At 49.4% G+C, this 22,924-nt stretch overlaps 8 protein-coding genes across 8 annotated transcripts; 3 read left to right on the top strand and 5 right to left on the bottom strand.

The window, feature by feature from the left end:
• Positions 1-367: 367 nt before the first annotated feature.
• On the top strand, positions 368-1,853 carry JR316_0006220 (Acetolactate synthase, mitochondrial; the record flags this gene model as incomplete). Its single annotated transcript, XM_047891969.1, has 5 exons — positions 368-523; positions 595-1,251; positions 1,322-1,458; positions 1,518-1,744; positions 1,804-1,853. 5 exons carry the CDS (start codon positions 368-370, stop codon positions 1,851-1,853), a joined length of 1,227 nt encoding a protein of 408 aa, XP_047749318.1.
• Positions 1,854-2,537: 684 nt separating this feature from the next.
• JR316_0006219 (Phosphatidylinositol 3-kinase catalytic subunit type 3) lies at positions 2,538-6,061 on the top strand (the record flags this gene model as incomplete). The annotated part of the gene is made up of 12 exons (XM_047891968.1): positions 2,538-2,611; positions 2,769-2,855; positions 3,041-3,142; positions 3,221-3,364; positions 3,432-3,639; positions 3,723-3,812; positions 3,882-4,121; positions 4,193-4,474; positions 4,558-4,824; positions 4,882-5,479; positions 5,541-5,630; positions 5,688-6,061. 12 exons carry the CDS (start codon positions 2,538-2,540, stop codon positions 6,059-6,061), a joined length of 2,556 nt encoding a protein of 851 aa, XP_047749317.1.
• Positions 6,062-6,154: 93 nt separating this feature from the next.
• JR316_0006218 (Bifunctional dethiobiotin synthetase/adenosylmethionine-8-amino-7-oxononanoate aminotransferase) lies at positions 6,155-8,777 on the bottom strand (the record flags this gene model as incomplete). The annotated part of the gene is made up of 5 exons (XM_047891967.1): positions 6,155-6,366; positions 6,430-8,205; positions 8,270-8,372; positions 8,425-8,557; positions 8,608-8,777. The coding sequence occupies 5 exons, from the start codon at positions 8,775-8,777 to the stop codon at positions 6,155-6,157; spliced, it is 2,394 nt and encodes a 797-aa protein (XP_047749316.1).
• A 413-nt stretch (positions 8,778-9,190) lies between these two features.
• On the top strand, positions 9,191-12,394 carry JR316_0006217 (N6-adenosine-methyltransferase non-catalytic subunit; the record flags this gene model as incomplete). Its single annotated transcript, XM_047891966.1, has 3 exons — positions 9,191-9,840; positions 9,901-10,391; positions 10,833-12,394. The coding sequence occupies 3 exons, from the start codon at positions 9,191-9,193 to the stop codon at positions 12,392-12,394; spliced, it is 2,703 nt and encodes a 900-aa protein (XP_047749315.1).
• A 602-nt stretch (positions 12,395-12,996) lies between these two features.
• JR316_0006216 (uncharacterized protein) lies at positions 12,997-14,159 on the bottom strand (the record flags this gene model as incomplete). The annotated part of the gene is made up of 2 exons (XM_047891965.1): positions 12,997-13,487; positions 13,553-14,159. 2 exons carry the CDS (start codon positions 14,157-14,159, stop codon positions 12,997-12,999), a joined length of 1,098 nt encoding a protein of 365 aa, XP_047749314.1.
• Positions 14,160-15,509: 1,350 nt separating this feature from the next.
• JR316_0006215 (uncharacterized protein) lies at positions 15,510-16,817 on the bottom strand (the record flags this gene model as incomplete). The annotated part of the gene is made up of 2 exons (XM_047891964.1): positions 15,510-15,976; positions 16,034-16,817. 2 exons carry the CDS (start codon positions 16,815-16,817, stop codon positions 15,510-15,512), a joined length of 1,251 nt encoding a protein of 416 aa, XP_047749313.1.
• Positions 16,818-17,132: 315 nt separating this feature from the next.
• Positions 17,133-19,426, bottom strand: JR316_0006214 (mitochondrial Homoaconitase; the record flags this gene model as incomplete). Its single annotated transcript, XM_047891963.1, has 2 exons — positions 17,133-19,137; positions 19,197-19,426. The coding sequence occupies 2 exons, from the start codon at positions 19,424-19,426 to the stop codon at positions 17,133-17,135; spliced, it is 2,235 nt and encodes a 744-aa protein (XP_047749312.1).
• Positions 19,427-19,714: 288 nt separating this feature from the next.
• Positions 19,715-20,576, bottom strand: JR316_0006213 (Telomere maintenance protein SDE2; the record flags this gene model as incomplete). Its single annotated transcript, XM_047891962.1, has 2 exons — positions 19,715-20,138; positions 20,191-20,576. The coding sequence occupies 2 exons, from the start codon at positions 20,574-20,576 to the stop codon at positions 19,715-19,717; spliced, it is 810 nt and encodes a 269-aa protein (XP_047749311.1).
• Positions 20,577-22,924: the final 2,348 nt, after the last annotated feature.

Genomic DNA, 22,924 nt, shown 5'->3' with positions numbered 1-22,924 from the left:
TTAGGGGTTATGTTTTTTTAGATTTTTTTTGGTGGTCTTTTGTTTTTTGTTTTCTGCTATGCTCAACACTTCATGTAGACTTTTGTATATACCCTCACATTACATTTCATGTTGTACATTTGTATATCCTACTGACAATTCTTGATACCTATTACCGAGCAAGACCCGAGTGGATTATGACTCGATGTGTGGCGGGCACTAACAGCGAAGGCAGGCTTTCGGATTCGCGTAAGGCGCATCGGAGGAACCGGAGTCGGCTTGATCTCGACATATCGGTTGGGTCGGCCGAATGAAACTGGGGCGGGCGCTATTAAATAAAAAAAGTTGGAGAGCTGGAACAACCCTCACTTGTCTCGCTCTATCCACCATGGCCTCCTTTGCTCGCTCTGCCTCAACGGCCCTCCGCGCTGCCTCTCGTCGTGCTCCCAGAGCCCTCGCAGCCGCCAACACCACAAAGGCAGCCTCCTACTCTCTCCTTACCAAGGCCGCTGCTGCCAAGGCTGCCCACTGCGCCAACCCCCAGGTGAGTCGTGTCTTTGCCAGCGAATTGTTCGTGTGCGGCGTCTAAGACACGTTTTTTTTTTCTGTGAGCAGGGTGCGCGCGGTGTCAAGACCCTCGACTTTGCAGGCACCAAGGAGACCGTCTATGAGCGTAGCGACTGGCCCCTCGCCAAACTCCAGGATTACTTCAAGAACGATACTCTCGCTCTCATCGGCTACGGTTCCCAGGGACACGGCCAGGGCCTCAACGCCCGCGACAACGGCCTCAACGTCATCGTCGGTGTCCGCAAGGACGGCGAGAGCTGGAGGCAGGCGATGGAGGACGGATGGGTCCCCGGCGAGACCCTTTTCCCTATCGAGGAGGCCATCAACCGCGGCACTATCATCATGAACCTTTTGTCCGACGCCGCCCAGAGCCAGACTTGGCCCCAGCTCAAGCCCCTCATCACCAAGGGCAAGACTCTCTACTTCTCCCATGGTTTCTCCGTGGTGTACAAGGACGACACCCATGTTATTCCCCCTCCTGACGTTGATGTTATCCTTGTTGCCCCCAAGGGCTCTGGACGCACCGTCCGCACTCTTTTCAAGGAGGGACGTGGTATCAACTCGTCTATTGCCGTTTGGCAGGACGTGACTGGCAAGGCCAAGGAGAAGGCCATTGCCCTCGGTGTTGCCGTTGGCTCCGGATACCTCTACGAGACCACCTTCGAGAAGGAGGTGTACTCTGACCTTTACGGCGAGCGTGGTGTCGTAAGTTCAATTTTTCTGAATGATTTTTTAATCTTGTTCGGCTAAACTTTTTGTGCGCTTTTTTTTTTAGCTCATGGGAGGCATCCAGGGACTCTTCTTGGCCCAGTACCAGGTTCTCCGCAAGAACGGACACTCCCCATCAGAAGCTTTCAACGAGACTGTCGAGGAGGCCACTCAGTCCCTTTACCCTCTCATCGGTGCCAAGGGGTAAGTGTATTTTTTGCTTTCCACGCGTTTTTCGGAGATTAACGCGTTTTTTTATTCAGTATGGACTACATGTTCAACGCCTGCTCTACCACCGCTCGTCGCGGAGCTCTTGACTGGGCCCCTATCTTCGAGAAGGCCAATGTCCCCATCTTTGAGCAGCTTTACGAGAGCGTGAGGAACGGAACTGAGACTCGCAAGTCTCTCGAGTTCAATGGACGCGCTACCTACCGCGAGGACCTCGCCAAGGAGCTCGAGGTGATCAACAACCAGGAGATCTGGCGTGCCGGTACGTGTTTATCGTTTCAACTTTTCTTGTTTTCGTTCTCAATCTCTTTATCGTTACAGGCAAAACTGTGCGATCACTGCGCCCCGACTACAAGCCTGAATCCGAGTAAATGGCTGTAAAACTCTTTGTTTTTGAGCGAAAGAGACTTGGGACGTTTTTGACCTACACAAAATGTACCTAACAGTACAATTTTATTTAGTCGCACTCACCGCAACCACGTTATTACGAGTTCCCCCTCCAACTCCTCTTTTGTCTTTTTTGTACAGTATACCAATTTTTCCTCTTTTTTTGCTCACACTCCGTCATGTCGTCGTCGCAAGCTTGTTTTTTTTGACTACATTTTTTTCTTTGTCTTTTACACATCTTTTTTTTATTTTTTAATCATGCATCTACGTACAATGAATCGATTCAATCCTACGAACTCATATATTCTTGGTGATTGTACTGTGGTTGAGTTGAGTGTTGAGGGAGGGTGAGGGTGAAGCACTTTATTGGAGATTGCCGTATTTGATCGTGTCTGGGGGAAACGCGAGTCGCGGGATAATTATGGGATGACTGTGTCATTGAGCGTTTTTGTTGTGGATTTGTCGCACCCGCCCCCTCTCCGACTTTGGACCGCGACCAGTGACTCTGCTCTCTTCTTCTTAACGCCCATGACCTGCTAGCTGCTTTAGCTCGATTCTTGACTCTTCGCTCTTGAGTTGTCTTTGCTCTGCCATTCATACCCATCGACGGATAATTCTTTATTATACACACTCATACGAGCTGAGCACGATTAGGCATTTAAGCACCAATGGATAAAGACAACCGCGACGACTTTACGTTCGCCAAGCTCTCGGACCTCAAGCTGCCTGTGACGTTCAGAATGTGAGTATATGCGTCTTTCTGTGTCTGTGCCGCGTGCCCTGTGTATGCGTGTATGCGTGTATGCCCGCTAGGGGCGTAACAGGCAATGGTCAACGCACGCAGACTCCACCAAATATGCTATGTGCTATGTATTCTAACTGCTTTATGTTTTGGGTAGATCGCAGCTGGAGGGTATACGCAAGCCGCGATCGTTCACGGAGCTGTTGGAGAAGCCTGAGTTGAGGTTTCATGGTGTGCAATCTTCGTGAGTGGCTGTTTCTGTGTTTTGTCTTGTTCGTCCCTATTCCAGTCCACGTTCGATATCCAACTCCTTCTGTTTATCATTCACTTGTGTCTGTGGGCGAGCCTTGGGTTTGATTGGACTCGAACTTGGATTTGGATTTGGGATTTTGGAGAACGGAAGAACAACTCTCAACTGATTGAATGAAGCACGCTTTCAGATCTCTACGTGACGTGCCAGCTGGTGGCGGATAACAAGCCGCTGACGATCCCCTTCCGCACGTCGTTCAAGGCGTTTAAGAACGCATATACGTACGTCCTATCGTTCACCCCTGCGTGTTGATATTCATATCAATATCATTCGAATCTGATGGACGTGTGTGTGTGTAGATGGAACGAGTGGATCACGCTCCCGATTCGATATTGTGATCTACCGTTGAGCGCGCAGATTGCGTTTACGGTGTGGGATATTGGTGGCCCGCGCGCTGCGATCCCCGTTGGCGGGTCGACGTTCAGGATGTTTGGGAAGAAGCCGTGAGTGTCGTTTGAGTGTCTGGGTACTCCTTCTAAAGCGCGTTCTGATGAATACTGTGATATGCAGGACGCTAAGGCGGGGAAAGCATCGACTGTTTTTGTGGCCGGGCGTCGAGGCGGACGGGTCGGTGGAGACGACGACGCCAAGCAAGCTTGCGGCGCAGGATGAGATGGGCCGGTTAGAGAAGCTTGTGAAGAAGTATGAGCGCGGCGACCTGCCCAAGTCGGATTGGCTGGATAAAATGGCATTTCGGAAGATGGAGGAGATACACGCTGTGCGTTTTTCGCGTCTTGTGGTTTTCTTCTATGCAGTTTGTTGATTATTTCGTTGGATCTGTTGTTTGGAATTGGAATATAGGCTGCTACTGAGAAATCGGACAATTTGTTTTTGTACATTGATCTTCCACGCTTCGATTTTCCGGTGGTGTACAGCGAGCCAGCGAGCGGGGTGTGTAACACTAATTCCATTCCTTTTTCTTTATGCTGTATTTCTAATTTACTTTATGACATTACACAGGACGCTGCTGCCACAACATCCTCGGCAACCTCTACATTGGCCACCGTTGTACAACCTCCCGCCACGCCCTCGATTTCTGCGTCCTTCATTAGTGATACCGGTTTATGGAGTGTGGTAGATCCAGATATCGCACATGAGAACCCTGTGGAAGATAAACATCGCAGGCTGGTGCGAAGCCATCGAAGCAGTCCATACGATAGGGAACTGAAGCCCAACGCGAACATCCGAGACGAGCTAGGGGTGCGTGCTTTCTTATCCACATCGCTTCTCATGAACCCATAAATTCAAATTTATTTTAATAAATATCATAGCTAATCCTGAGCTACTCGCCGAGTCAAGTGCTGACATCGGAGGAGAAAGACCTCATCTGGAAATTCCGGTTCTACCTCGCGCGCGATAAGAAGGGTTTGACCAAGTTTTTGAAGTCGGTCGCGTGGCGGGACTCGGCGGAGGTGAAGCAGGCGGTGGAGGAGCTGTTGCCGCAGTGGACGGAGATTGACACTGATGATGCGTTGGAGCTGCTGGGACCTGGGACGGTGGATTCGCGTGTGAGAGCGTTTGCGGTGAAGCAGTTGAGTAGGGCGGATGATGATGTGAGTTTTTTTCTTTATTTCTTTTTGCTCTTTATTCCGTCGTTTCTGGGTTTATTGACTTGTGTTGTGTTTGGGATGTTTAGGAGCTTCTCCTGTACCTACTGCAGCTTGTGCAGGCTCTCAAGTTTGAGAGTGTTGTGACGGAACAACGCTCGTCGAGATCGACAACGACTGCCATATCATATGAGGACAGCGGGCTCTCTGACCTACTCATTTCCAGAGGTGTTGCGAATCCGATACTTGGAAACCGGTTATACTGGTACCTGATGGTTGAGGTCTCGTTGGATGACCGAATTATGGCAAAGATGTACGGACGTGTAGTCTATAGGTACATGAAGCAGATTTCAGAGGTGTGTGGTGATGTTCCTTGATCTCAAATTTCCAAAAATTGAGTTACACTGTTCAAGGCTGAAAACGGGACAGAGAGACGAGAAACGATGCGGCGTCAAGGCCTCATGATCGAGACGCTCGCCAAACGCGCGAAAGAACTACGCACATCGAAAGACCCGCGTCCAAAGAAGATCGAGAAGTTACGGTCCATCATCTCCGACTCGAAGAACAACCTTGCGTCCATGGAACCTTTACCCCTGCCGCTCAACGCCAATATTCAAGTGACGGGCATCATCGCTGAAAAGTCGACTGTGTTTAAATCGAACATGTATCCATTGCTATTGTACTTCCAGTGCGCGGACGGCGGGGAGTACCCGGTTATCTTCAAGGACGGAGACGATATGCGCCAGGACCAGCTGGTGATACAGCTGTTCACGCTCATGGATCAGCTGCTGAGGAAGGAGAATCTCGATCTCAAGTTGACACCGTTTGATGTGCTTGCGACGGGTCAGAGTCAGGGGATGGTACAGTTTGTCCCGAGCAAGACGATTGCGGCGATTGTGAGTGAGCATGGGAGCTTGTTGAATTATTTGAGGGCGCATCATCCGGATGAGGGTAGTATTGGCACGTCAGGCGTTGAGCCTAGTGTCATTGACACCTTTGTGAGAAGTTGCGGTATGTTTCGTGTTCTTCGTCTCTCTTGCCTTTCGACCGCATTTTAAATTTTCTTTTCTAGCTGGCTACTGTGTCGTCACGTACCTCCTTGGAGTCGGCGATCGACATTTGGACAATCTGCTGCTCACAACTGATGGACATTTCTTCCATGGTTTGTGCCGTTTCATCCACCTTTATGTGCATATATCTAATTTTTGAAATGTACCAGTCGATTTTGGATACATTTTCGGTCGCGATCCCAAACCATTCCCGCCGCAAGTCAAAGTGTGCAAAGAGATGGTAGACGGTATGGGCGGCGCGCAATCGCCACACTACGCACGCTTCAAGAACTTTTGCTTTACCGCGTTCACGATCCTGCGCAAGAGCACGAACCTCATTCTCAACTTGGTCACGCTCATGGTGGATGCCAATATTCCGGACATCAAACACCGCGATGTGCACGAGCAGCTGCAGGAAAAGTTCAGGCTCGATCTTACGGAGGAAGACGCTATCAAACACTTTGAGGTCCTGCTCAATGAGACGTCGTATATTACCGTCGTGTTTGATCGGTTCCATGACCTTGCTCAGTATTGGCGTAGTTGATTCCTCAGCTAATATATCTGTATGTGTTGTATTTTAAGGATTTTTTTTTCTTTTTCTATTTGTTTTTGTTGGATTACACTTTATGTATTTTTTTTACTCGTTGAGAGTTTGCCATATTTTGTCTTCTATAGATCTAATGACTGTCGAGCTGGTGTTTAAGCTCGTCATGAAATATGCGACGTCGCCCAGTGTTCTGAAGTGCATGCCAAAGGCAGCTCCGCCTGGTGCTGTTGATAATGTGCCGTCCTCTTGAGAGGCACGGGTCAAAGATTGGAACAGGGTCTGGGCTGAATGCGAGGTATAGCCTGAATATTGGAAAAAAAAGTGAGTAATGGATACTATGTCCGGATTGGATGTTTGTTTCTTACCAGATGCATCATCTTTGATTTTGATTGATAAAACGCAGCCGAGGGTCATAACCTCTTTGACCTGTGGCAACTTGGAAATGGCAATGATAAAGTGTGGATCCCACAAGCTCCATACAGGGCTCGCTGTCCCGTCAGGCTTCGCCCAGCTTTGCTGAGCAGCAACCCACTCGTCGCTCTTGGTCACTTTGTCAAGTATCGCGAGCGTTTCATTGGCTACTTCACATCCTATCGGATGAGCGGTGTACGAGTGGCCGTGTAGCAGCGCGTCGGCCTTGCTGTCGCTCAAGAACGCCTCGAATATGGAGTTGGAAGCAAGAGTCACGGCAAGTGGGAGAAGTCCGCCTGTAAGCACTTTGGCGTTGACTGAGATGTCGGGGTAAACGCCTAGCAAGGGGCCGGTGCTCTCCATGCCGATGCGGTGCAGGCCAACGAAGACTTCGTCGAAGATGACGGGAAGGCCGGACCAGCTGGTGGACGAGCCTGAGCGTCGTCCGCGGACTGTATCGATGAGTACGCGCTGGAAAAGGGGGTCGACGAATATCATGCCACCAGCACCCATCAGCAACGGTTCGAGAACCAGAGCTGCGAGTTTGGGCCCACCGCGCTTTTCTAGGGCCTCGAGAGCGCGTGTGATGTACATCGCATACGCTCTAGCAAGAGAGGAATTGATGCGGTTTTCAACGTCATACACGTTCGCTAGAGAGTCTGCGCGGACATCGTGTGAGATTGGGAAGGACGACAAGGTGGCGGGGACTGTGATGAAAACTTCTCCGTTTTTTATGCCGACGGTGGGCGGGTCGAACCAGTACCCTTTCGCATTATGCCATTCGCAGGTGTATACGCCCTCCTCGCATGCGTCCATAGCACCAATCGTGTCTCCGTGATAGCTTCCCTTGAGTCCTAGAATTCCAAGCTGTTTCTTTTCGTCTTCCTTTATTTCCGTTTGCTGACGAGAGGTGAACGCTCTCAGCGCCATTTTTAACGCGACTTCCATTCCGGTCGACCCATTGTCGGAGATGAACGCGCGACTGGCCCACCCTTTACCTGGACCACCTTTCACCAGCCTCTCAGCTAGTTTCAACGCGGGCAGATGGACAGACTGAGGGAACATGACGTGTCCATACCGACCACTTGCCTTCGCTGCTGCCAAAGTGAGCGACGGGTGCGCGTGTCCTAAAGTCTGCGTCCACCACGAAGCTGAACCGTCAAACTGGGGTTCAAGGATGCTCTCTGTGGGAGAGGATGCGGATTTGTTCGTGATGCTGAAAAAGTCCGAATACGCGCTGTCGATTACTGTGACGTCCTTTTCTCCCTTCATCAGCCCGTGCTGTGCAAAGGGCCACCAGATGCTGTCATGTGCACGCTTGGGCATGGACTCGAGTTCGTCCAAACGTTTGGAGTGACAGACATCGAGGTGGTCAACGACAGGGCCCACACCATGTTCCGTGTCCAAGGCCGTGATCGTCGCGTAGTATTTGTCTGTGGAGGTGAAATTTGCTGCGAGATCCGATAGCCTCTCTGGAGGTGCATTGACGGTATGCACGAAAACGCCGCGTTCTGCAAAGTAGGGCTTCAGGTATTCCGCGTTTTGGTAGTAATCGTCTCGGAATAGCACAATGGCGTCAATAATATATCCTCGGAGGAGTAGAGATTCGTAGGATGAGATTGTTGATGAGATACCACCCAGCTTGGAGTCTCCGATGAGCACTGTGGGGAGGAATAAAGGACGATAGCAATCGGCTTGACTTGTTCCTGAGAGTGCAGGACTGTGGACACCTAGAAGAATTCATTCATTAGCTTATTGGCATAAAACTACTTGAATTAGATAATCATAACTTGCCTCCGGCAGTTTCCAAGTACATATGAGTAGGATTTAAAGATGATTTTGCATATGTTCTAATGCGATTTGCAACAGAATCGAGGAAGGTTCCGTCTGAAGGCGGCTGGAACATTCATTTGAGCCTAGCTCAGGACTACAATAAAAACCAAGCGTACCAAAATGACATCCTGCCCCTCTAAATCTGCCTTCATCTTCACAGCGAGGTGCGGACTGACTGGTTCATCGTATCGGAATAGGCATTCTGCATGTACAGATTTCTTGTAATCGGCGGTGTGCCGATTAACATGGCTGCAGTTGGCGTTGAGTGTACCTGAGAGGGAGATTTCGATTGGCCTTACTAGTCATCGGCATCCTCTAGAGGTCCAGTGCTGACTGGCTTGAGATAATACACGTTCTTTCCTCGCTGAGCAGATGCCCGGACTAGTGCAGTCGTAAGGATTGTTTTTCCGACATTGGTGTTCGCTCCGAAAACTTGGTGCACGCGAAAGTGCCTGAATAGTGTCGACATTGTTGGGTACTCTTGCGTCCTCCAGTCTTTACATGAAGAATACGCGCACAAGAGGTCCTGCAACCTGCCCCAAAGGATTCGGAGTTGGGAGGATGTCGCTTCGGAGTGAGAGACCGGCTATAAGTCGGAGTTAGACCAATTACGGACTCCGACTAATGGTTCTCCAGGGGCTTTTCCTCTTTGCCTTGCCAGGAGTCAGCAAAGCGCCAAAGCTTCAAGCGCCAGCGCCTAACTCAGTGGCTATCTGGACGAAAGAAGGACACAAGCTTCTCCCTAGGAAACAAGACCAAGTCCCAACTTTCAAGCAATACTAAAAGCTTACTTGATATTGACAATTAGTGTGTACCACGGTGTGCAATCACTAGGTGAATCTAACAACCTCTCCAATCGACGAACAACAGCAACGAACAATAATGGCGACCGCCGCCGCCGTACTTCCGTCGTCGACGCCCTCGTCAGCGACGCTGCACTCCTCATTATCCAGCGACAATGAGTCGCCCGCAATCCACTCGCGTGCTGCACATACCAACACCAACGGGCACACTCTCAACCACACTCATACCACAACATCCCTGACCGACACCTCGCAAGCCCTCGCAGACGCAACTGCGCTTCTTAGCTCACATGCGGCGCTGCTCCACCGCGAGCGACTGAAGCAAGAGGAGCGGCGCAAGCGTTTGTTAGAGTTGCAGTTGGGTGCGCGTGTGGAGGCATTGCAGGCCTTGCCCCTGATTCCGGTTCCCGATGCTAGTGGCGAAAACCACGAGGAAGAGGAGTATCCAGGCTCATATGACTCTGAGGAGGAGGAGGAAGCATACCGTGGCCCGGACGTGCATGACGACGACGACGATGATGATGATGATGATGAGGCCGACTGGGCGGAGCAGCAGCGGCTCAACCGCCCTGACCTACCGCCCGCAAAGCGTGCCCGGTTGCAGCGCTATAAGAACTACGTCCCCGAGGAAGAAACGATTCGCAACGACTACTCGCAGCGGTATGTCGACTCAGGCGAATGGCCACAAAACTGGGTCCTGGGTGCGGAGCCCGAGCGGCGCTTCGAGGAGTGCGTTTCTTTATTAATAATAAAAGCTGAATTCGATCCTATTATTTTACAACGATACAGGTACCCGAAGCAGCAGCGCCTGCTGCAACTAAAAAAGGCGTCGGTGAATCAATATTCGCTACCGCCTACTTATATCCCACTCATCTCAAACTCGGACGTAAACACCTCACTATCTACCCTCCACCCGTCCAAATTCGACGTCATCCTCATTGACCCGCCCTACTCCTCCAGTGGATTTACCTGGGACAACGTGCAAGACTTGCCCATCCCATCGCTCGCGGCGGACCCCAGCTTCGTCTTCTTGTGGGTCGGCAGCGGCGCGGGCGAGGGCCTTGAGCGAGGTCGCGAGGTGCTGGCGAAGTGGGGGTACAGGCGATGCGAAGATGTCGTGTGGGTGCGTACGAATAAGGAGAAGGGAGAGGGGGAAAGAGGCCCAGGAATGGACCCGCCGACCACGTCCATGCTCACGCGTACGAAGCAACATTGTCTGATGGGCATCCGTGGCACGGTGCGTCGGTCGACGGACAGCTGGTTTGTGCACTGCAACGTTGGTGAGTGTCTTCTTTTGTTACCACCATCACAATTTTGTCTGTTTCCGGTGGAACCTTGATTGTTACGAAACAAACAACATCATCGTCCCTTTAAACCTCCAGGCGAACGCTACATCATTTCTACTAAAACTCTTGTAGCCGGCCCAACTCATCTTGGTTGAGAAGTACACTGCAAGCGCTCACCATTGTGTGTTGAAAAAGGAGTGTTTGGCATACGCGTCCCAATACACCCAGATTATTTTTGAAAGAGTAGAATATTTGGGTGTCAAGCCTGCTATCTCAACTATCGAGCATACAACCGACTAAACATATGACATGTACGATGTCCGCCTATGTTCGCGTATAGGGTGCCATTATCTGTACTCGTGGAGAAGCTTTCGACCTTCAGCCTTTTGTTAATACTTCCACCTCCACCACTAATACTTACCTTTTCTTCTTCAGACACGGATGTGATCGTTTGGGAGGGCGACCCGCTCGACCCGACGCGCAAGCCGCCCGAGATGTACACCCTGATTGAAAATTTCTGCCTCGGCATGCGGCGCCTCGAAATTTTCGGCAAGCTGGGCTCGTCGCTGCGCCGCGGGTGGGTCACTGCGCTCTCGCCGGGGCAGGAGAAGGCTTTGCCTGCAGACGGCAGAGTCCGTGTGCCCGACGTGACGGGTATGGTGATGAATAGTAATGAGAGTCGTAAGGACAAGGAAAAAGAGGAGGATAAAGAGGGTGGCACCTCTGACCACGCCCCTAACGACTCGCAAAGGGACACAGACGACGCGCAGATGGAGACCGACGCCGACGCCGACAGCGCGAGTGCCAATGCACTCCCTGGCATTGTCGCGACGCGGTGGAACCAGGACACATGGGAAGAGGGACTGCGCTCGCTCGCGGCTGCTGCTGCCGCTGCACCTGGGACGATCGCACCTCCTGCGAGCGCGAGCGCGAATGGCCAGAGTAAGGCGGTGGTGCCCATGTCCGCCGAGATCGACGCGTTGAGGCCCAAGTCGCCTGTGCGTGGTGGTGGTGGCAGCGGTGGAGGTGCCGGCAATGGAGGAGGAGGAGGAAGTGGTGGAGTAACTATGGGTATGGGCATGAGTGGTGGTGGTAGTGGACGGAATATGGGTATGATGGCTCAGCCCATGGCCACGCCAATGAGCATGAGCGCTCCCCGCTTCAACGGCGGGAGTCATCATAATATTAATAACAACAATGGAGGAGGGGGAGGGCGAAACAATGTCGGTGGTATGAACAGTATGCATGCCGTCCCAATGAGCATGCCCGGCGCGGGCATGGGTATGGGTATGGGGAATATGGGCATGGGTATGAATCCTGCGTTGGGGATGGGGGTCGGAATGGGCGGTGTTGGGATGGGGAACATGGGTATGGGCATGGGTATGGGAAACATGGGTATGGGTATGAACAACATGGGTATGGGCGCGGTGCCTATAGGCGTTGCAAATCCGAATGTTCACATTCATGGAAACGGGAACGCGGCGCTGATGGCGCAGCCTATGAGTGCGGCGGGCGGTATGAGTGGCGGCGTTCCACTTTCAATCGCCCCAGCGCCGTCGGTGTCCTCTTTCGCAGGTGGAATGGAAGATGTAGTGGGTGGCGGGGGCATGGGTATGGGCATGGGCATGGGCATGGGCATGGGTGTGAACATGGGCCTGGGGGCAGGGATGAATTTAGGCGCCCGTAACCGCAGCGGGATAAATAATATTGGTATGGGAGGAGGCGGTATGGGTGGCATGGGTATGGGTCTTGGAAACATGGCGATGAACATGGGCACCGGAAACATGAATATGGGAATGGGGAACATTAACATGGGTATGGCCATGAATCCTGGGATGATGCAGCAGATGGGCATGGGTATTAACCACAACCTCCAACAAAGCCAGCAGCAACAATGGGATCCTACGGTGATGAGTATGGGGATGGGGATGGGAATGGGAATGGGAAATATGGGAGGGATGAATCACCAACCCTGGGGTGGTCCTGGTCAGTTTTGAAGAATAGTTAGAACTCTTGACTTTGCTTTCGTACGCGTGCATACCTTGCTATTCTCTACTTTGTTGGGTTTTGTTTCTTACTGTATATGTTCGGCATTTCATATTGTATGATAACATTATCTTGTGTTTGAAGTATCATTCCTCTTGCACGTGGTATCGGCAGGAGGGATGGCAAATCGTGGGCGCCTATCAGCCGTAAGGTCGCCTTTTTTTGTTGGCCAATGAATATCGCACGTATATTTAGTATGTCACACCCATGAATGAGAAGTAGTCCCGATCGCCGACATTGAAAAATGAGTTAAACTCGAACGATTTGTTGAATATGAGCCTTGACAACTGCGACTCCTGGACAATCTTCGCCGCTTCCGTTCATTAATAAATGCCAGAGCAAGTGACGGAGCCTTGTGTGAGGTTGACAAGTTCAAAAACAATTCAGAACGTTTGACTTGGAATGGTCGTGAGATAGAAAGCTAGGGTCAACCTACGCTTTTGTCTCCAAGTAGCAGGGATCAAAACTGCCGATGGTATAGCTTACATGATGAGCATTCCAACAAATACAATTGCATGAATGTCGTAACAATTGAACAAAACTGAACGAATACTTAATGTGTCACCCCCATGAATACGAAGTAGTCCTTAGAACCGACATTGAAAAACGAGTTGAACTTGAACGACTTGTTAGATATAAGCCTTGATAGCTGTGACTCCTGGACATTCCTTGCCGCCGTCAGGAACGTTTCTGAATTTATATCTGACCCATAGTGATTATCTTGGTCGAGATAGACCCAAAGATCACACTGTTTTAATGTTGTCCAAGTGTTAGGTACGAGGAGAAGGTTATCGAGACGGCCCCATGGGATTTCTTCAACTTCACGCTGACTAGAAGCTTGCAAGAGAAGCCTGATACTGAGATATTCGATACGGTTGTCGCGAGCAATTTCCCGAAGTTCGAGGCAAAGTTTGAATAGCGAGTTAGACTCTTCGTCGCCCAGGAACGAGAAATAAGGGTCTACATTTATGTACAAATTCACCAATGAGTGCAACGAAAAGCTCAGACAGTGGCCGAGTCCAGTAGGCTGATCATGAAAACCATCTGGCATAATCGATCAGAAGAGATTAGATTAACAACGGTGTACCAAAACTAGAAATTTGACGAACTTCTGATGCATATGTGGATGTTTTGCAGGTTCGGAGAATTCTCAAAAAGAAGACGGTAAAACTCATCTATACCTGCCCAATAACAACAAAAATATTTGAGCTCCCCGAGATCGAAAGGTGGCTTCCCCTTGGTGAATATGTTGAGCGAAGGCTGGGCTAGCCGTGGGGAATAAGCGAGTCCTAGCAGTTTTGGAGCACTTGAGAGTGCTGTTGTATCTTTTCGATGTTCTTCATGAAAACTAACCGGACCTATAATCGTAAGGAAGTCAAGCCTCTTGCGAGATGTCATGTCGATAGCTGGGATGTCATAGATATTGACCAAAGTGAGAGTATCGATGGTCGGAAGACGTATGAAACGCTGGAGAATGCATTGAACAGAAGTGGAAAGGGAATTCCAACTGGCCCTTTGGTCGATCGTACCAATTTCGAGCGTTAAATCTTGCAAGCGTGTGATGTGAGCAAATGCCTCCAGTGCTGGTGGAATAAGTTTGGTCAAAGAGACCACATCAACAGATAATGATAGGCGGAGAATATAATGTCCTATCCATGGCGTGTTTTCAAGAAGTTTGTAAAAGTTTGAGAGGATACGTTTGTGGTAAACATTCATTTCCATGAACAAATGTGTCCGACAGCGAGGCAGAAATGTTGAACAAGAGAGCGCGCATGCTTTGAGAGTTTCCGAGCGATTTTGGCTTTTTTCGTTGTGATCCTCGGCTATCATGTCAACGATACTTTCAACTACTTCAAGCGGCATAAGTTCGTGAAGGGTTCTCATGATAGTGTAGTCAATCAAGTTGGGACGGGATGAAGGTTTCTAGCAAATACTGAGTTTGAATTATCTGCCTTTTGCGGTAGTCATCACTCACGACTGACGTATCATCCTTTTATTCAAACCGCAACCAAACTCTGAGTGAAGGTGTTAGCACACTACATAGTAATATAGTCATAATTGAAATAATTTCGAACTGGTAAAGTGGTACAGAACTTCAGATAGAATGGATTATTAAAATCAAAATATCCGCCGGACGGAGTGTCCGGCGGACAGCACGTGACCCACGTGACCACCGCGGTGGTGAAATTGACATGTTAGTTTTCACCACTGAAGTGGTCAAATCCGACATATAAATTTGATCACCCCAGTGATCAAGTACAGCATGTAAGTATGATCAATTCAGTGGTGAAATTGACATGTTAGTTTTCACCACTGAAATGGTGAAATTAATATGTTGGAGTTCACCACTTCAGTGCTGAAATTGACTTGTTGTATTCCACCACTGCAGTGGTCATAATTGTGTTATATAGAATAAATACAATGCTAAGAATAGTAATTATTACTACTTTTATAATTCCTATACCACTGGAGTGGTAAGATTTTGAATGTATCTTATATCACTCAAGTGCTAGAATAGTGTACATGATTTTGACCACTGAAGTGGTGGAATAGTCTACATAACTTATACCACTGCAGTGGTGGAATTTTTAGTTTCAATCTCACCACTCCAGTGCTTGCCATATTTGAGCAGTTTGTTTTATTTCTTGGGGTTGGATTAATTAGTTAGTTAGTTTAGGGTTGGGATTAGGTAGTTTAGGGTTGGGTGTAGGGATTAGGGATTAGGGTTAGGGATTAGGGATTAGGGATTAGGGATTAGGGATTAGGGTTGTTGAGTATATATACAAAGCGCGCGAGAGCGCGCGCAATGTAGATTGAGACACGACGTGACGAGGTAGTCACGTGAGTCTGTCCGGCGGATGTCCGGCGGACGCGCGGACACAGTAATCCATTCGGTCTCCAGAACTTGGTATACAACCAAAATCTGTAGAAATCTGTAAGGTTGAAGTTAGATATAGTACCACTGCCAGATGTCACGGTCTTAGTATCACTGAAATAAAATTTCTACAGCTACAGTAACTAATTACCTCAAAAATTTAATTTGGTTCGTTTTGTAAAATCAAGAAACTATGCGCCAAAATACGTGTAATGATCCTGGGGGTCAGGATCAAAGAAAGCTCTAAACTTGAACAACTTGTTTGATATCAGATTAGATATCTTGGAAGCCCGGACATTCTCCACGAGTTTCTCGAAGGCTGGCTTGTCGACTGGATGCTCCGCAGAGTAATTTACATACACCCAAAGATCAAATTGCTCCAAAGACAGCCATTGATTGGGGGCGAGGAGAACTTGGTCAAATGCATCCCATTGAAATTCCTCCAAGCGAAGACCGAGATTGTGGTCAGCGAGGAGGTTTAGGCTCAGATATTGGATGACGTTGTCATGCGCAATTGTCTGAATCTGTTGGCAAAGAAGAGATATGGTGTCGACTCCAGAGGATATCAGGGATAAGGAGCTTATGTGAATGTGAAGATTTTTCAAGGACGGCAGGAAAATGCCCACAAAGGATTCGATACAGTTCAACATGGATATATCTATTTAAATTATTAAATAAATCAGGAAGGTGTCAGCTTCATATTAGAAACACGCACTTTCCATACAGATTTGCACAGTTTCCAAGTTGTGCGAATCATAAAGGAGTTGGTCAATATTGAGAAATTGCTCCAAATCCGACAGATGGAATGTGACTTGTTCTAGGCCACTCAAATCAAACAAGGGCCTGCCAATCATTTTGCCTCTCTGATAAGTGCTGATCAAGTTATCGACATAGCCAACAAGAACAAGCCTGCGTAATTTTATAGCATTCGTAGATTTAGACGTTGCCGATGGTGAAATAGTTACCGGTGTATCGTACTCATCGTAACCGAATTCGACAGCGTGAACATAACACTCTAGGTTATGACATGACACAAAACAGGAAGGAGGAATCCCTGTTATGCAGCAGAGGCCAAGAGCTGAGAGGGTTGGTAGACACATGAGGCGCAGGACTGCAGAACGGACTGGTGGGTTAACACGTGTCCACATACTTTCTTCCTCCCCACACGCAACTTGCACCGATAAAAGTCGTATATTCGTGATATACTGAAGTGAAATTGAAGGAATTTTGTTGAAAGCGTCCAAATCAACAAAGAAGCTGAGACTCCGGATACACAATGCAATCCTCGGCGAGTTATCAACGAGTTCGACAAATCGTACGAGGTTTCGAGTGGTAACCTCAATAGAAGTGAAGATGTGTTTCCGGCAGCGAGGAAGAAAACCTTTACAAGCCATTGAACAGTTTTTGAGGTTAGTGCACTTTCCGTCGTCATCCTGCGCAACCGAGTCAATTATCATATCGCTGATTTCTAATGGCACCTTATCGAAAGAAGAGTTCATGTGTAATATAAAGAGTTTTTTGGCGAAGGAGATTGTGGAGACGATAATAATCGATGGTCGACGTCCAAATGTAAAGTGTTGAGCAAAGTAAGCGCCCAGATATGCACAGATCAGCGCCCAATGCGGAAACTGCCGTCACTAAGCGCTGGCTTTCGGAATTGGAATACGAGCGCAGCACGGCACCGTGACAGCACGAGTAGTAAAAAAACATTCCTCTATAATATACAGCATGATTAAACAACAAATTCAAACGAAAGATATCGCGCGATACTTTTGTTACTCTCCTCTCATACTTACAAGTCGCAGAGAGCGATATTAAGCAGCAGTAGCAGCAGCTTCGGCCTTGATCTCCTTCAAGATATAGCCCTCCAGTCCACCGCACAACCAGAGCTCCTGCACGCTTGCACCTACAGGTTTAACAGTATACACCTTCTCACCACTGGCACCACCAACGACGACGACCTTTCCGTCCTCCATTCCGACCTTGATGCTCAGGCCCTTGTCAACAGTCAGCTCGCCGTCCTTGCCACCAGCGCCACGTTTGCCTTCCTTCGCGTACGCTTCAGTCAAATCGCGCACAAGCTCAGGGGATTCAAGGCACACGAGCCCATTGTTGATCGCGTTCCTCTTAAAGATGTCGCCAAACGAACCCGCGATGACAAGTGGGACACCGGCCGCCTTCAGCGCGGTCGCAGCCTGCTCGCGCGAGGACCCCGTGCCAAAGTTGTAACCAGCGACCAACACCACACCCGCCTTGCCCTTCTTGTCTTCATCGACGGTAGCGGCAGGAGAGAGAGCAAAGGGCTTAGTTTCGAGGTCGGTCACGAGCGAGGCGACAAGTGGTGCGAAGCCGGGGTCGTAGTTCTCCATGACCACCTCCGCTTGACGTGCAAGCGTGATGTCGTCCTGGTACGTGTATTTGCCTGGATAGATGCCGTCCGTGTTCAGATTGTCCTGCGGCGCGAACAGCAGTGGGCCGGCGAAATACGCTGGGAACTCGGGGAGAAGAGGCTCTTTCGCGGACGCGTCGGTAGCGGTAGCTTTACTGTTCGTGGCATCATCGACAACGGAGAAGGCGGGTGCGCCTACCGGGGGCAGTGAGGCGGTGGATACGGGGTCGGGGCCGCAGATATATCCCTTGATCGCGCTCGCGGCGACGACAGCTGGGCTTGCGAGGTATGCCTGTGCGTTAGGGTGGCCCATCCGTCCTTTGTAGTTCCTATTCGTCGCACTGATTCCAGTCTCACCATCCTCCAGCAATCCGACGCCAAGTCCAATGCAGGGACCGCATCCGGCAGGGAGCGTCTTCGCACCGGCGAGCACGAGCGTGTCCCAGTCGCCTAATCGCTCAGACTCGAGCTGGACAGCTGAAGATGCAGCGGCGATGTAGAACTCGACGCCTGGCGCGACTGTGTGACCTTTCATAACAGCCGCGGCAGCAGCGATGTCTGACGCACGTGAATTAGTGCAACTGACGAGGTACGCTTTCTGGATCGGGATGCGCTTCTCTTCGAGAACAGGCAGGGGAGTAGACACTTTTACGCTGTTAGGTCCCGAGACGTGTGGAACGAGTGTGGAGAGGTTGAACACGAGATGCGACGCATATTCGGCTCCAGGGTCCGATTTCAAAATGTTCGCCCGAAGAGCCTGCAGACGCTCCCCGTTGATTCGAGGATGGGTCGGAGGCGGGGGGATGCCGGGAGATGAAGAGAATGTCCTGAGTTCGAGTTTCTTGATCACACCGTCGTACCAGTTGAGGAGAGTCTCGTCAACAGGGAAGACACCTGCGAGGGCTCCCCACTCCGTGGTCATATTTGCGATAGTTAACCGTTCGTCCACAGTTAGGGCTGCAACACCCTCTCCGGTAAATTCCAAAGCTGCGTTGAGGACTTCGTCTTTGTTGAAAGATCCACACAGAGCCACGATAACATCCTTGCCAGTAACACCAGGGGCTAGCCGGCCTTTAAGCTCGACTTTGATCATGCGGGGGACTTGCCACCAAGTCTTGCCCGTAGCCCAGAGGGCAGCCGCGTCAGTACGCACAATTGGAGTACCGACGCATCCAACGCCACCGTACATGTTGCTGTGGCTGTCGCTAGCCACCGTCAAGGTCTGTGGGAAGGCATATCCCTCCTCCACCAGAACTTGATGGCCAATTCCCCGTCCTGCGGGGTAAAAGTCAACTCCGTGCGTGCGTGCAAAGGCTTCGATCATGGTATATTTCTTCAGATTTTTGTCTGACCGGTTCTGCACATCGTGGTCAAGGGTGAACACGGGTTGCTTGGGGTTATGGATGCGAGTCGCCCCTATCGACTTGAACCTGGACAATATTTCAAGTTGTCAGATCAACGATGACAGAATGATGACTAGCATACGCACTTGGACACAACAGGTCCTGTGTTGTCGTGGGTCATAACATGTTCAGGCCGAATCATAACATAGTCCCCAGCCTTGACCTTTTTGCCCTCCGGTAGACCTACAGCGTACTTTTGCACGACCTTTTCGATGATAGTTTGTGGAGTTGTAGGGTGTTCGCTTGCTATGGTAGCTAGAAGCCTCCTTGAGGCCCTACGGCCGTACTGGCGAACCCAGGAGGAGGGTGGCCGCATAATGAATAGATACGCTGGGGTATCGGAGACTCGGAGGAAGTGTGCAAGGTGAGTATTGCGCGAAATGTGATTTGCGAGATTTTTGGGTCATTATTGCTGCCGCCGGCTTACTTTCCGATCAATAATATTTCAAGCTCAGCCGGCCCGGCATCCATTCTTAATAATGTGGCTGTGCCTCTGCTCGACTTGCGAAGAAATCAACCAATAAAAGAGATTACAACTTATATACTATGATTTGTGTTACAGGATTGTACAGGTAGCAAGCCAAATAGTAGAAAGAAATGAGTATCATGCACCCACGGCGTCCAATGCAACAGCGGCAGGGACGGGATTGAGGGGGGTGGCACTGAGCATAGTAGCTTTGGCCGTCTCCTTCTCTGCTACAACTTTCTCCTTCTCTTTGCCTTTCTCTTTCGAGTCCTCGGCAGGTGGGTGTGATAGCTTAGCCTTCTTCTTCTTCTTCAAAAGAGCAGCAGACACAGCATTCTTGACGTTGTCTTTGAGCTCCTGGGACTTTTCCAAATACTCCGTATCATCGAAGCGATGCTTCTTCCCGGCAAGTACTTCAGCGGGGGCATTTGGGTCGTTAGATTTTGACGAAGAGGCAGATTTTTCAATTCCTAGCTTGCGTTCAAGGTTCTCCAATTTCAATCTCTGAGCTTCGGCCTTGGCTGCAAGACGCGCGGGTTCTGATTCAATGTATTCAGCCAATCTAAACTGCTGGTAAGTTTATGGATTCCTTAAAGGAGGAAACAATGACGCACTTCTTAGCCTCTTTGATTGTGCTCAGTCTCCGCCCAGTGAGGTCACGACAAGAATCATTGTTGTTTGTCTTCTGACTGCTCATGCGACCTCCAGCGGCCCTCAGCTGACTTCCAAAACCTCCCTTTCCACCAAGAACACGCGGCGAAAGCCTTAGCGTGACAAGTTCATCAGAGGCATCAAGCGATTTGAGGTCCGAGACGAGTGAATCGGCAGGGGGTACCTGGCCCGAATGGGTTGAGAAGAGGACCGACGATGTTAGGGAAGTGGGAAAGGCAGGGTATTTTTCGTGAATTAAGGGGAGAAGATCCGATATTTTCGCTGACTCCGGGGCTGAGAGGGTCAGAGTCTGAAAAGGGGCAAAGGCTTGGATGAGTACGCTGTTCATTGTCGTGGTCGGGGAGAGAGGGCAGTGGCGCTTGGTCAGCGTCGATCTGGTCCCATTTGTCAGTTTGATGGCTGCTGCGATCGTGGGAAAGCAAAAGCGTTACGCTTCCATGACAGACACCAAACAGCGGCCGGATCACACCGGATCACACGCGGCATGTTAAACTACATGGCCTTGGTCTTGGGCATATTTTCTGACAAAAAAACGTATCCTTTAAACTACAGGTTACTCACGCAAAATCATACAACCAGACAAAAGTAAATACTGCTGCGATCCCCCCCTCAGTCTAATGGTAAATTCAAATAACTATCAGGTCAACACCCAAATTTTTAGTTTGAATTTGGGAATCAAATTCGAAACCCATAATGGTATCTGTACATACATAATAAGAGCTATTAAACAAGAGATAAAATGCAGCAGAACTGCAAAGGAAACAGAAAGGTATAGTGGCGAGAGCGCCCGAGAATGAACAGAGCAAAAGCATTATACAGATAAGATTGTAGAAATGTAGATCTAGTGAACGGTGGCAATGCCACATTTAGTCTCGTATAATTGGACTGCATTGCGAGAACGTCTGTACCTAGTGAACAGTGACAATGCCACACTACGGTACAGTAAGTAAAGGGACATAAAAGTAATCAGGAAAGAGTCTCACCTCAGTCCAATTATACGAGACTGAGGTGGTAGAATACTACTGTACAACCTATATACAAATCTATGATACAAAGGCCGTTTTGTGTAGTTGGAGAATGGGCGAATAAAAGGGGAGCATGTGCGGTGGAAATCAACAAAGATAATGTACATACCTGTGGCACTTTGTGTATGCCCTGGGCTCGTGCGCCGAGCGCGCTCGATGCGTTTACATAGCGAATATCTTACAGCATTTACAACAATTTTTTCCGCAAGTCATCTGGTTACTAGTAGTCCCTCTGGCGCTGGCTATTGTATGCGACACAAATCAGGCTCATTGTACGTGTTTCGTGTAAATTTTGCTGTACGTTTAAGACAGCAAAACTGACATGGGACATGCTATCTAACCTAACCACCTGTGCATCATGAAATGCAGCACTCAGTGCCAGTAGTAACTCTTTCATCGGACAACCGATCTAACATAACACTTAGCTATCAACTTATTCCGGCCGCCGATCCCACTTACTCAAACTTTCCATTGCCTATGCTCTTGCGCAGTCCATTCTTCTCGCGCATTACGAATACAACGCCCAAATAGCTCTCTCCTCTCCTGACACTTTTCATTCCCAATCAACTCGCTGCTTCTGGGGCTCCCAGCTCCGCTGCCACAATGCGCTTAAACTCACGGGGAGAGTGTTCCAGCTTCGGAGGGACGTCAACCTAGTGTCAAATGTGCTTGACGTTCCAGAACTCGTTTGGAGTGAGGCCAGCTTGAAAGACTTGTATGATGCTGTGCAAGAGTACATGGAGACCGGACCGAGAGTACAAATGTTGACTGAGAAACTAGGGGTGGAAAGTGACTTTGTTAATTTACTTTTTGTCAAAAGCAAAGATAACAAGTTTACTCTAACTTCATTTCAGCTGGACGCTATTCACGACCATCTAAATAATTAAAGCGATCAAACTTGTTTGATCATCAAGGTCTATGAGAGTGAGCATCCTGCACAGCGCGTCATACACGCTAATTAGATTAGATCGACATGTCTCGCGTCATTGAAGGCCTTTTTTCGCAGTTCTTCTATAGTCTCTCCCTGCTAGATATGTTCCCCTGTTTCTCACTTTCATTCTCACACCGCTCATTAGGCCTCGCCTTGAGCTAGTTTTTTGCTTCCCCACCCTTACCACACTCCCAATTTTATTCTTTTTCTTTTTACTTTCCGTTGTTCCCCCCTCTTGTAGTACACTACTCGCCTGTTCCGGCTTGAGCTTGGTCTCACATTCAAGATTCCGAGACCTCGCGTGTCGGCTTTTCGATGGCCCCTCGCGAGAGAGATTCGGCGACAAAAAATACATACATTCTATGTACCCAAAACCCTCAGCTAGTGTCCCCACATTGTGTTCGCAGTTTCATCCCATTCAATTTCCCGCTTTCCTTGGTTTTCTTTTCCCTCAAGCGAGCTCACCATAGGTCCGCAATAGAGCGGATAACGTGGATTGTTATTTGTGACTTTCTGTATCTACAACTCAATATAATTTTAACTCATTGTCGATATTTTGCACAGGCTGATTGTAGTCGCGTGTCTTGTCGAACTGGTATACGTGTTCTCCTATGTCCGAGTAACCTGTAGCTTAAAAGATACGCTTGTTGTCAAAAAATATGCCCAAGACCAACACCATGTGGTTGAACATGCCTCGTGTGATCCGTGTGTGATCCGGCC

This window comes from Psilocybe cubensis, chromosome 5 (genome assembly GCF_017499595.1).
Source record: "Psilocybe cubensis strain MGC-MH-2018 chromosome 5, whole genome shotgun sequence".
Taxonomy (NCBI): Eukaryota; Fungi; Basidiomycota; class Agaricomycetes; order Agaricales; family Agrocybaceae; genus Psilocybe; species Psilocybe cubensis.
This window is presented reverse-complemented; position numbering and strand designations above follow the sequence as displayed.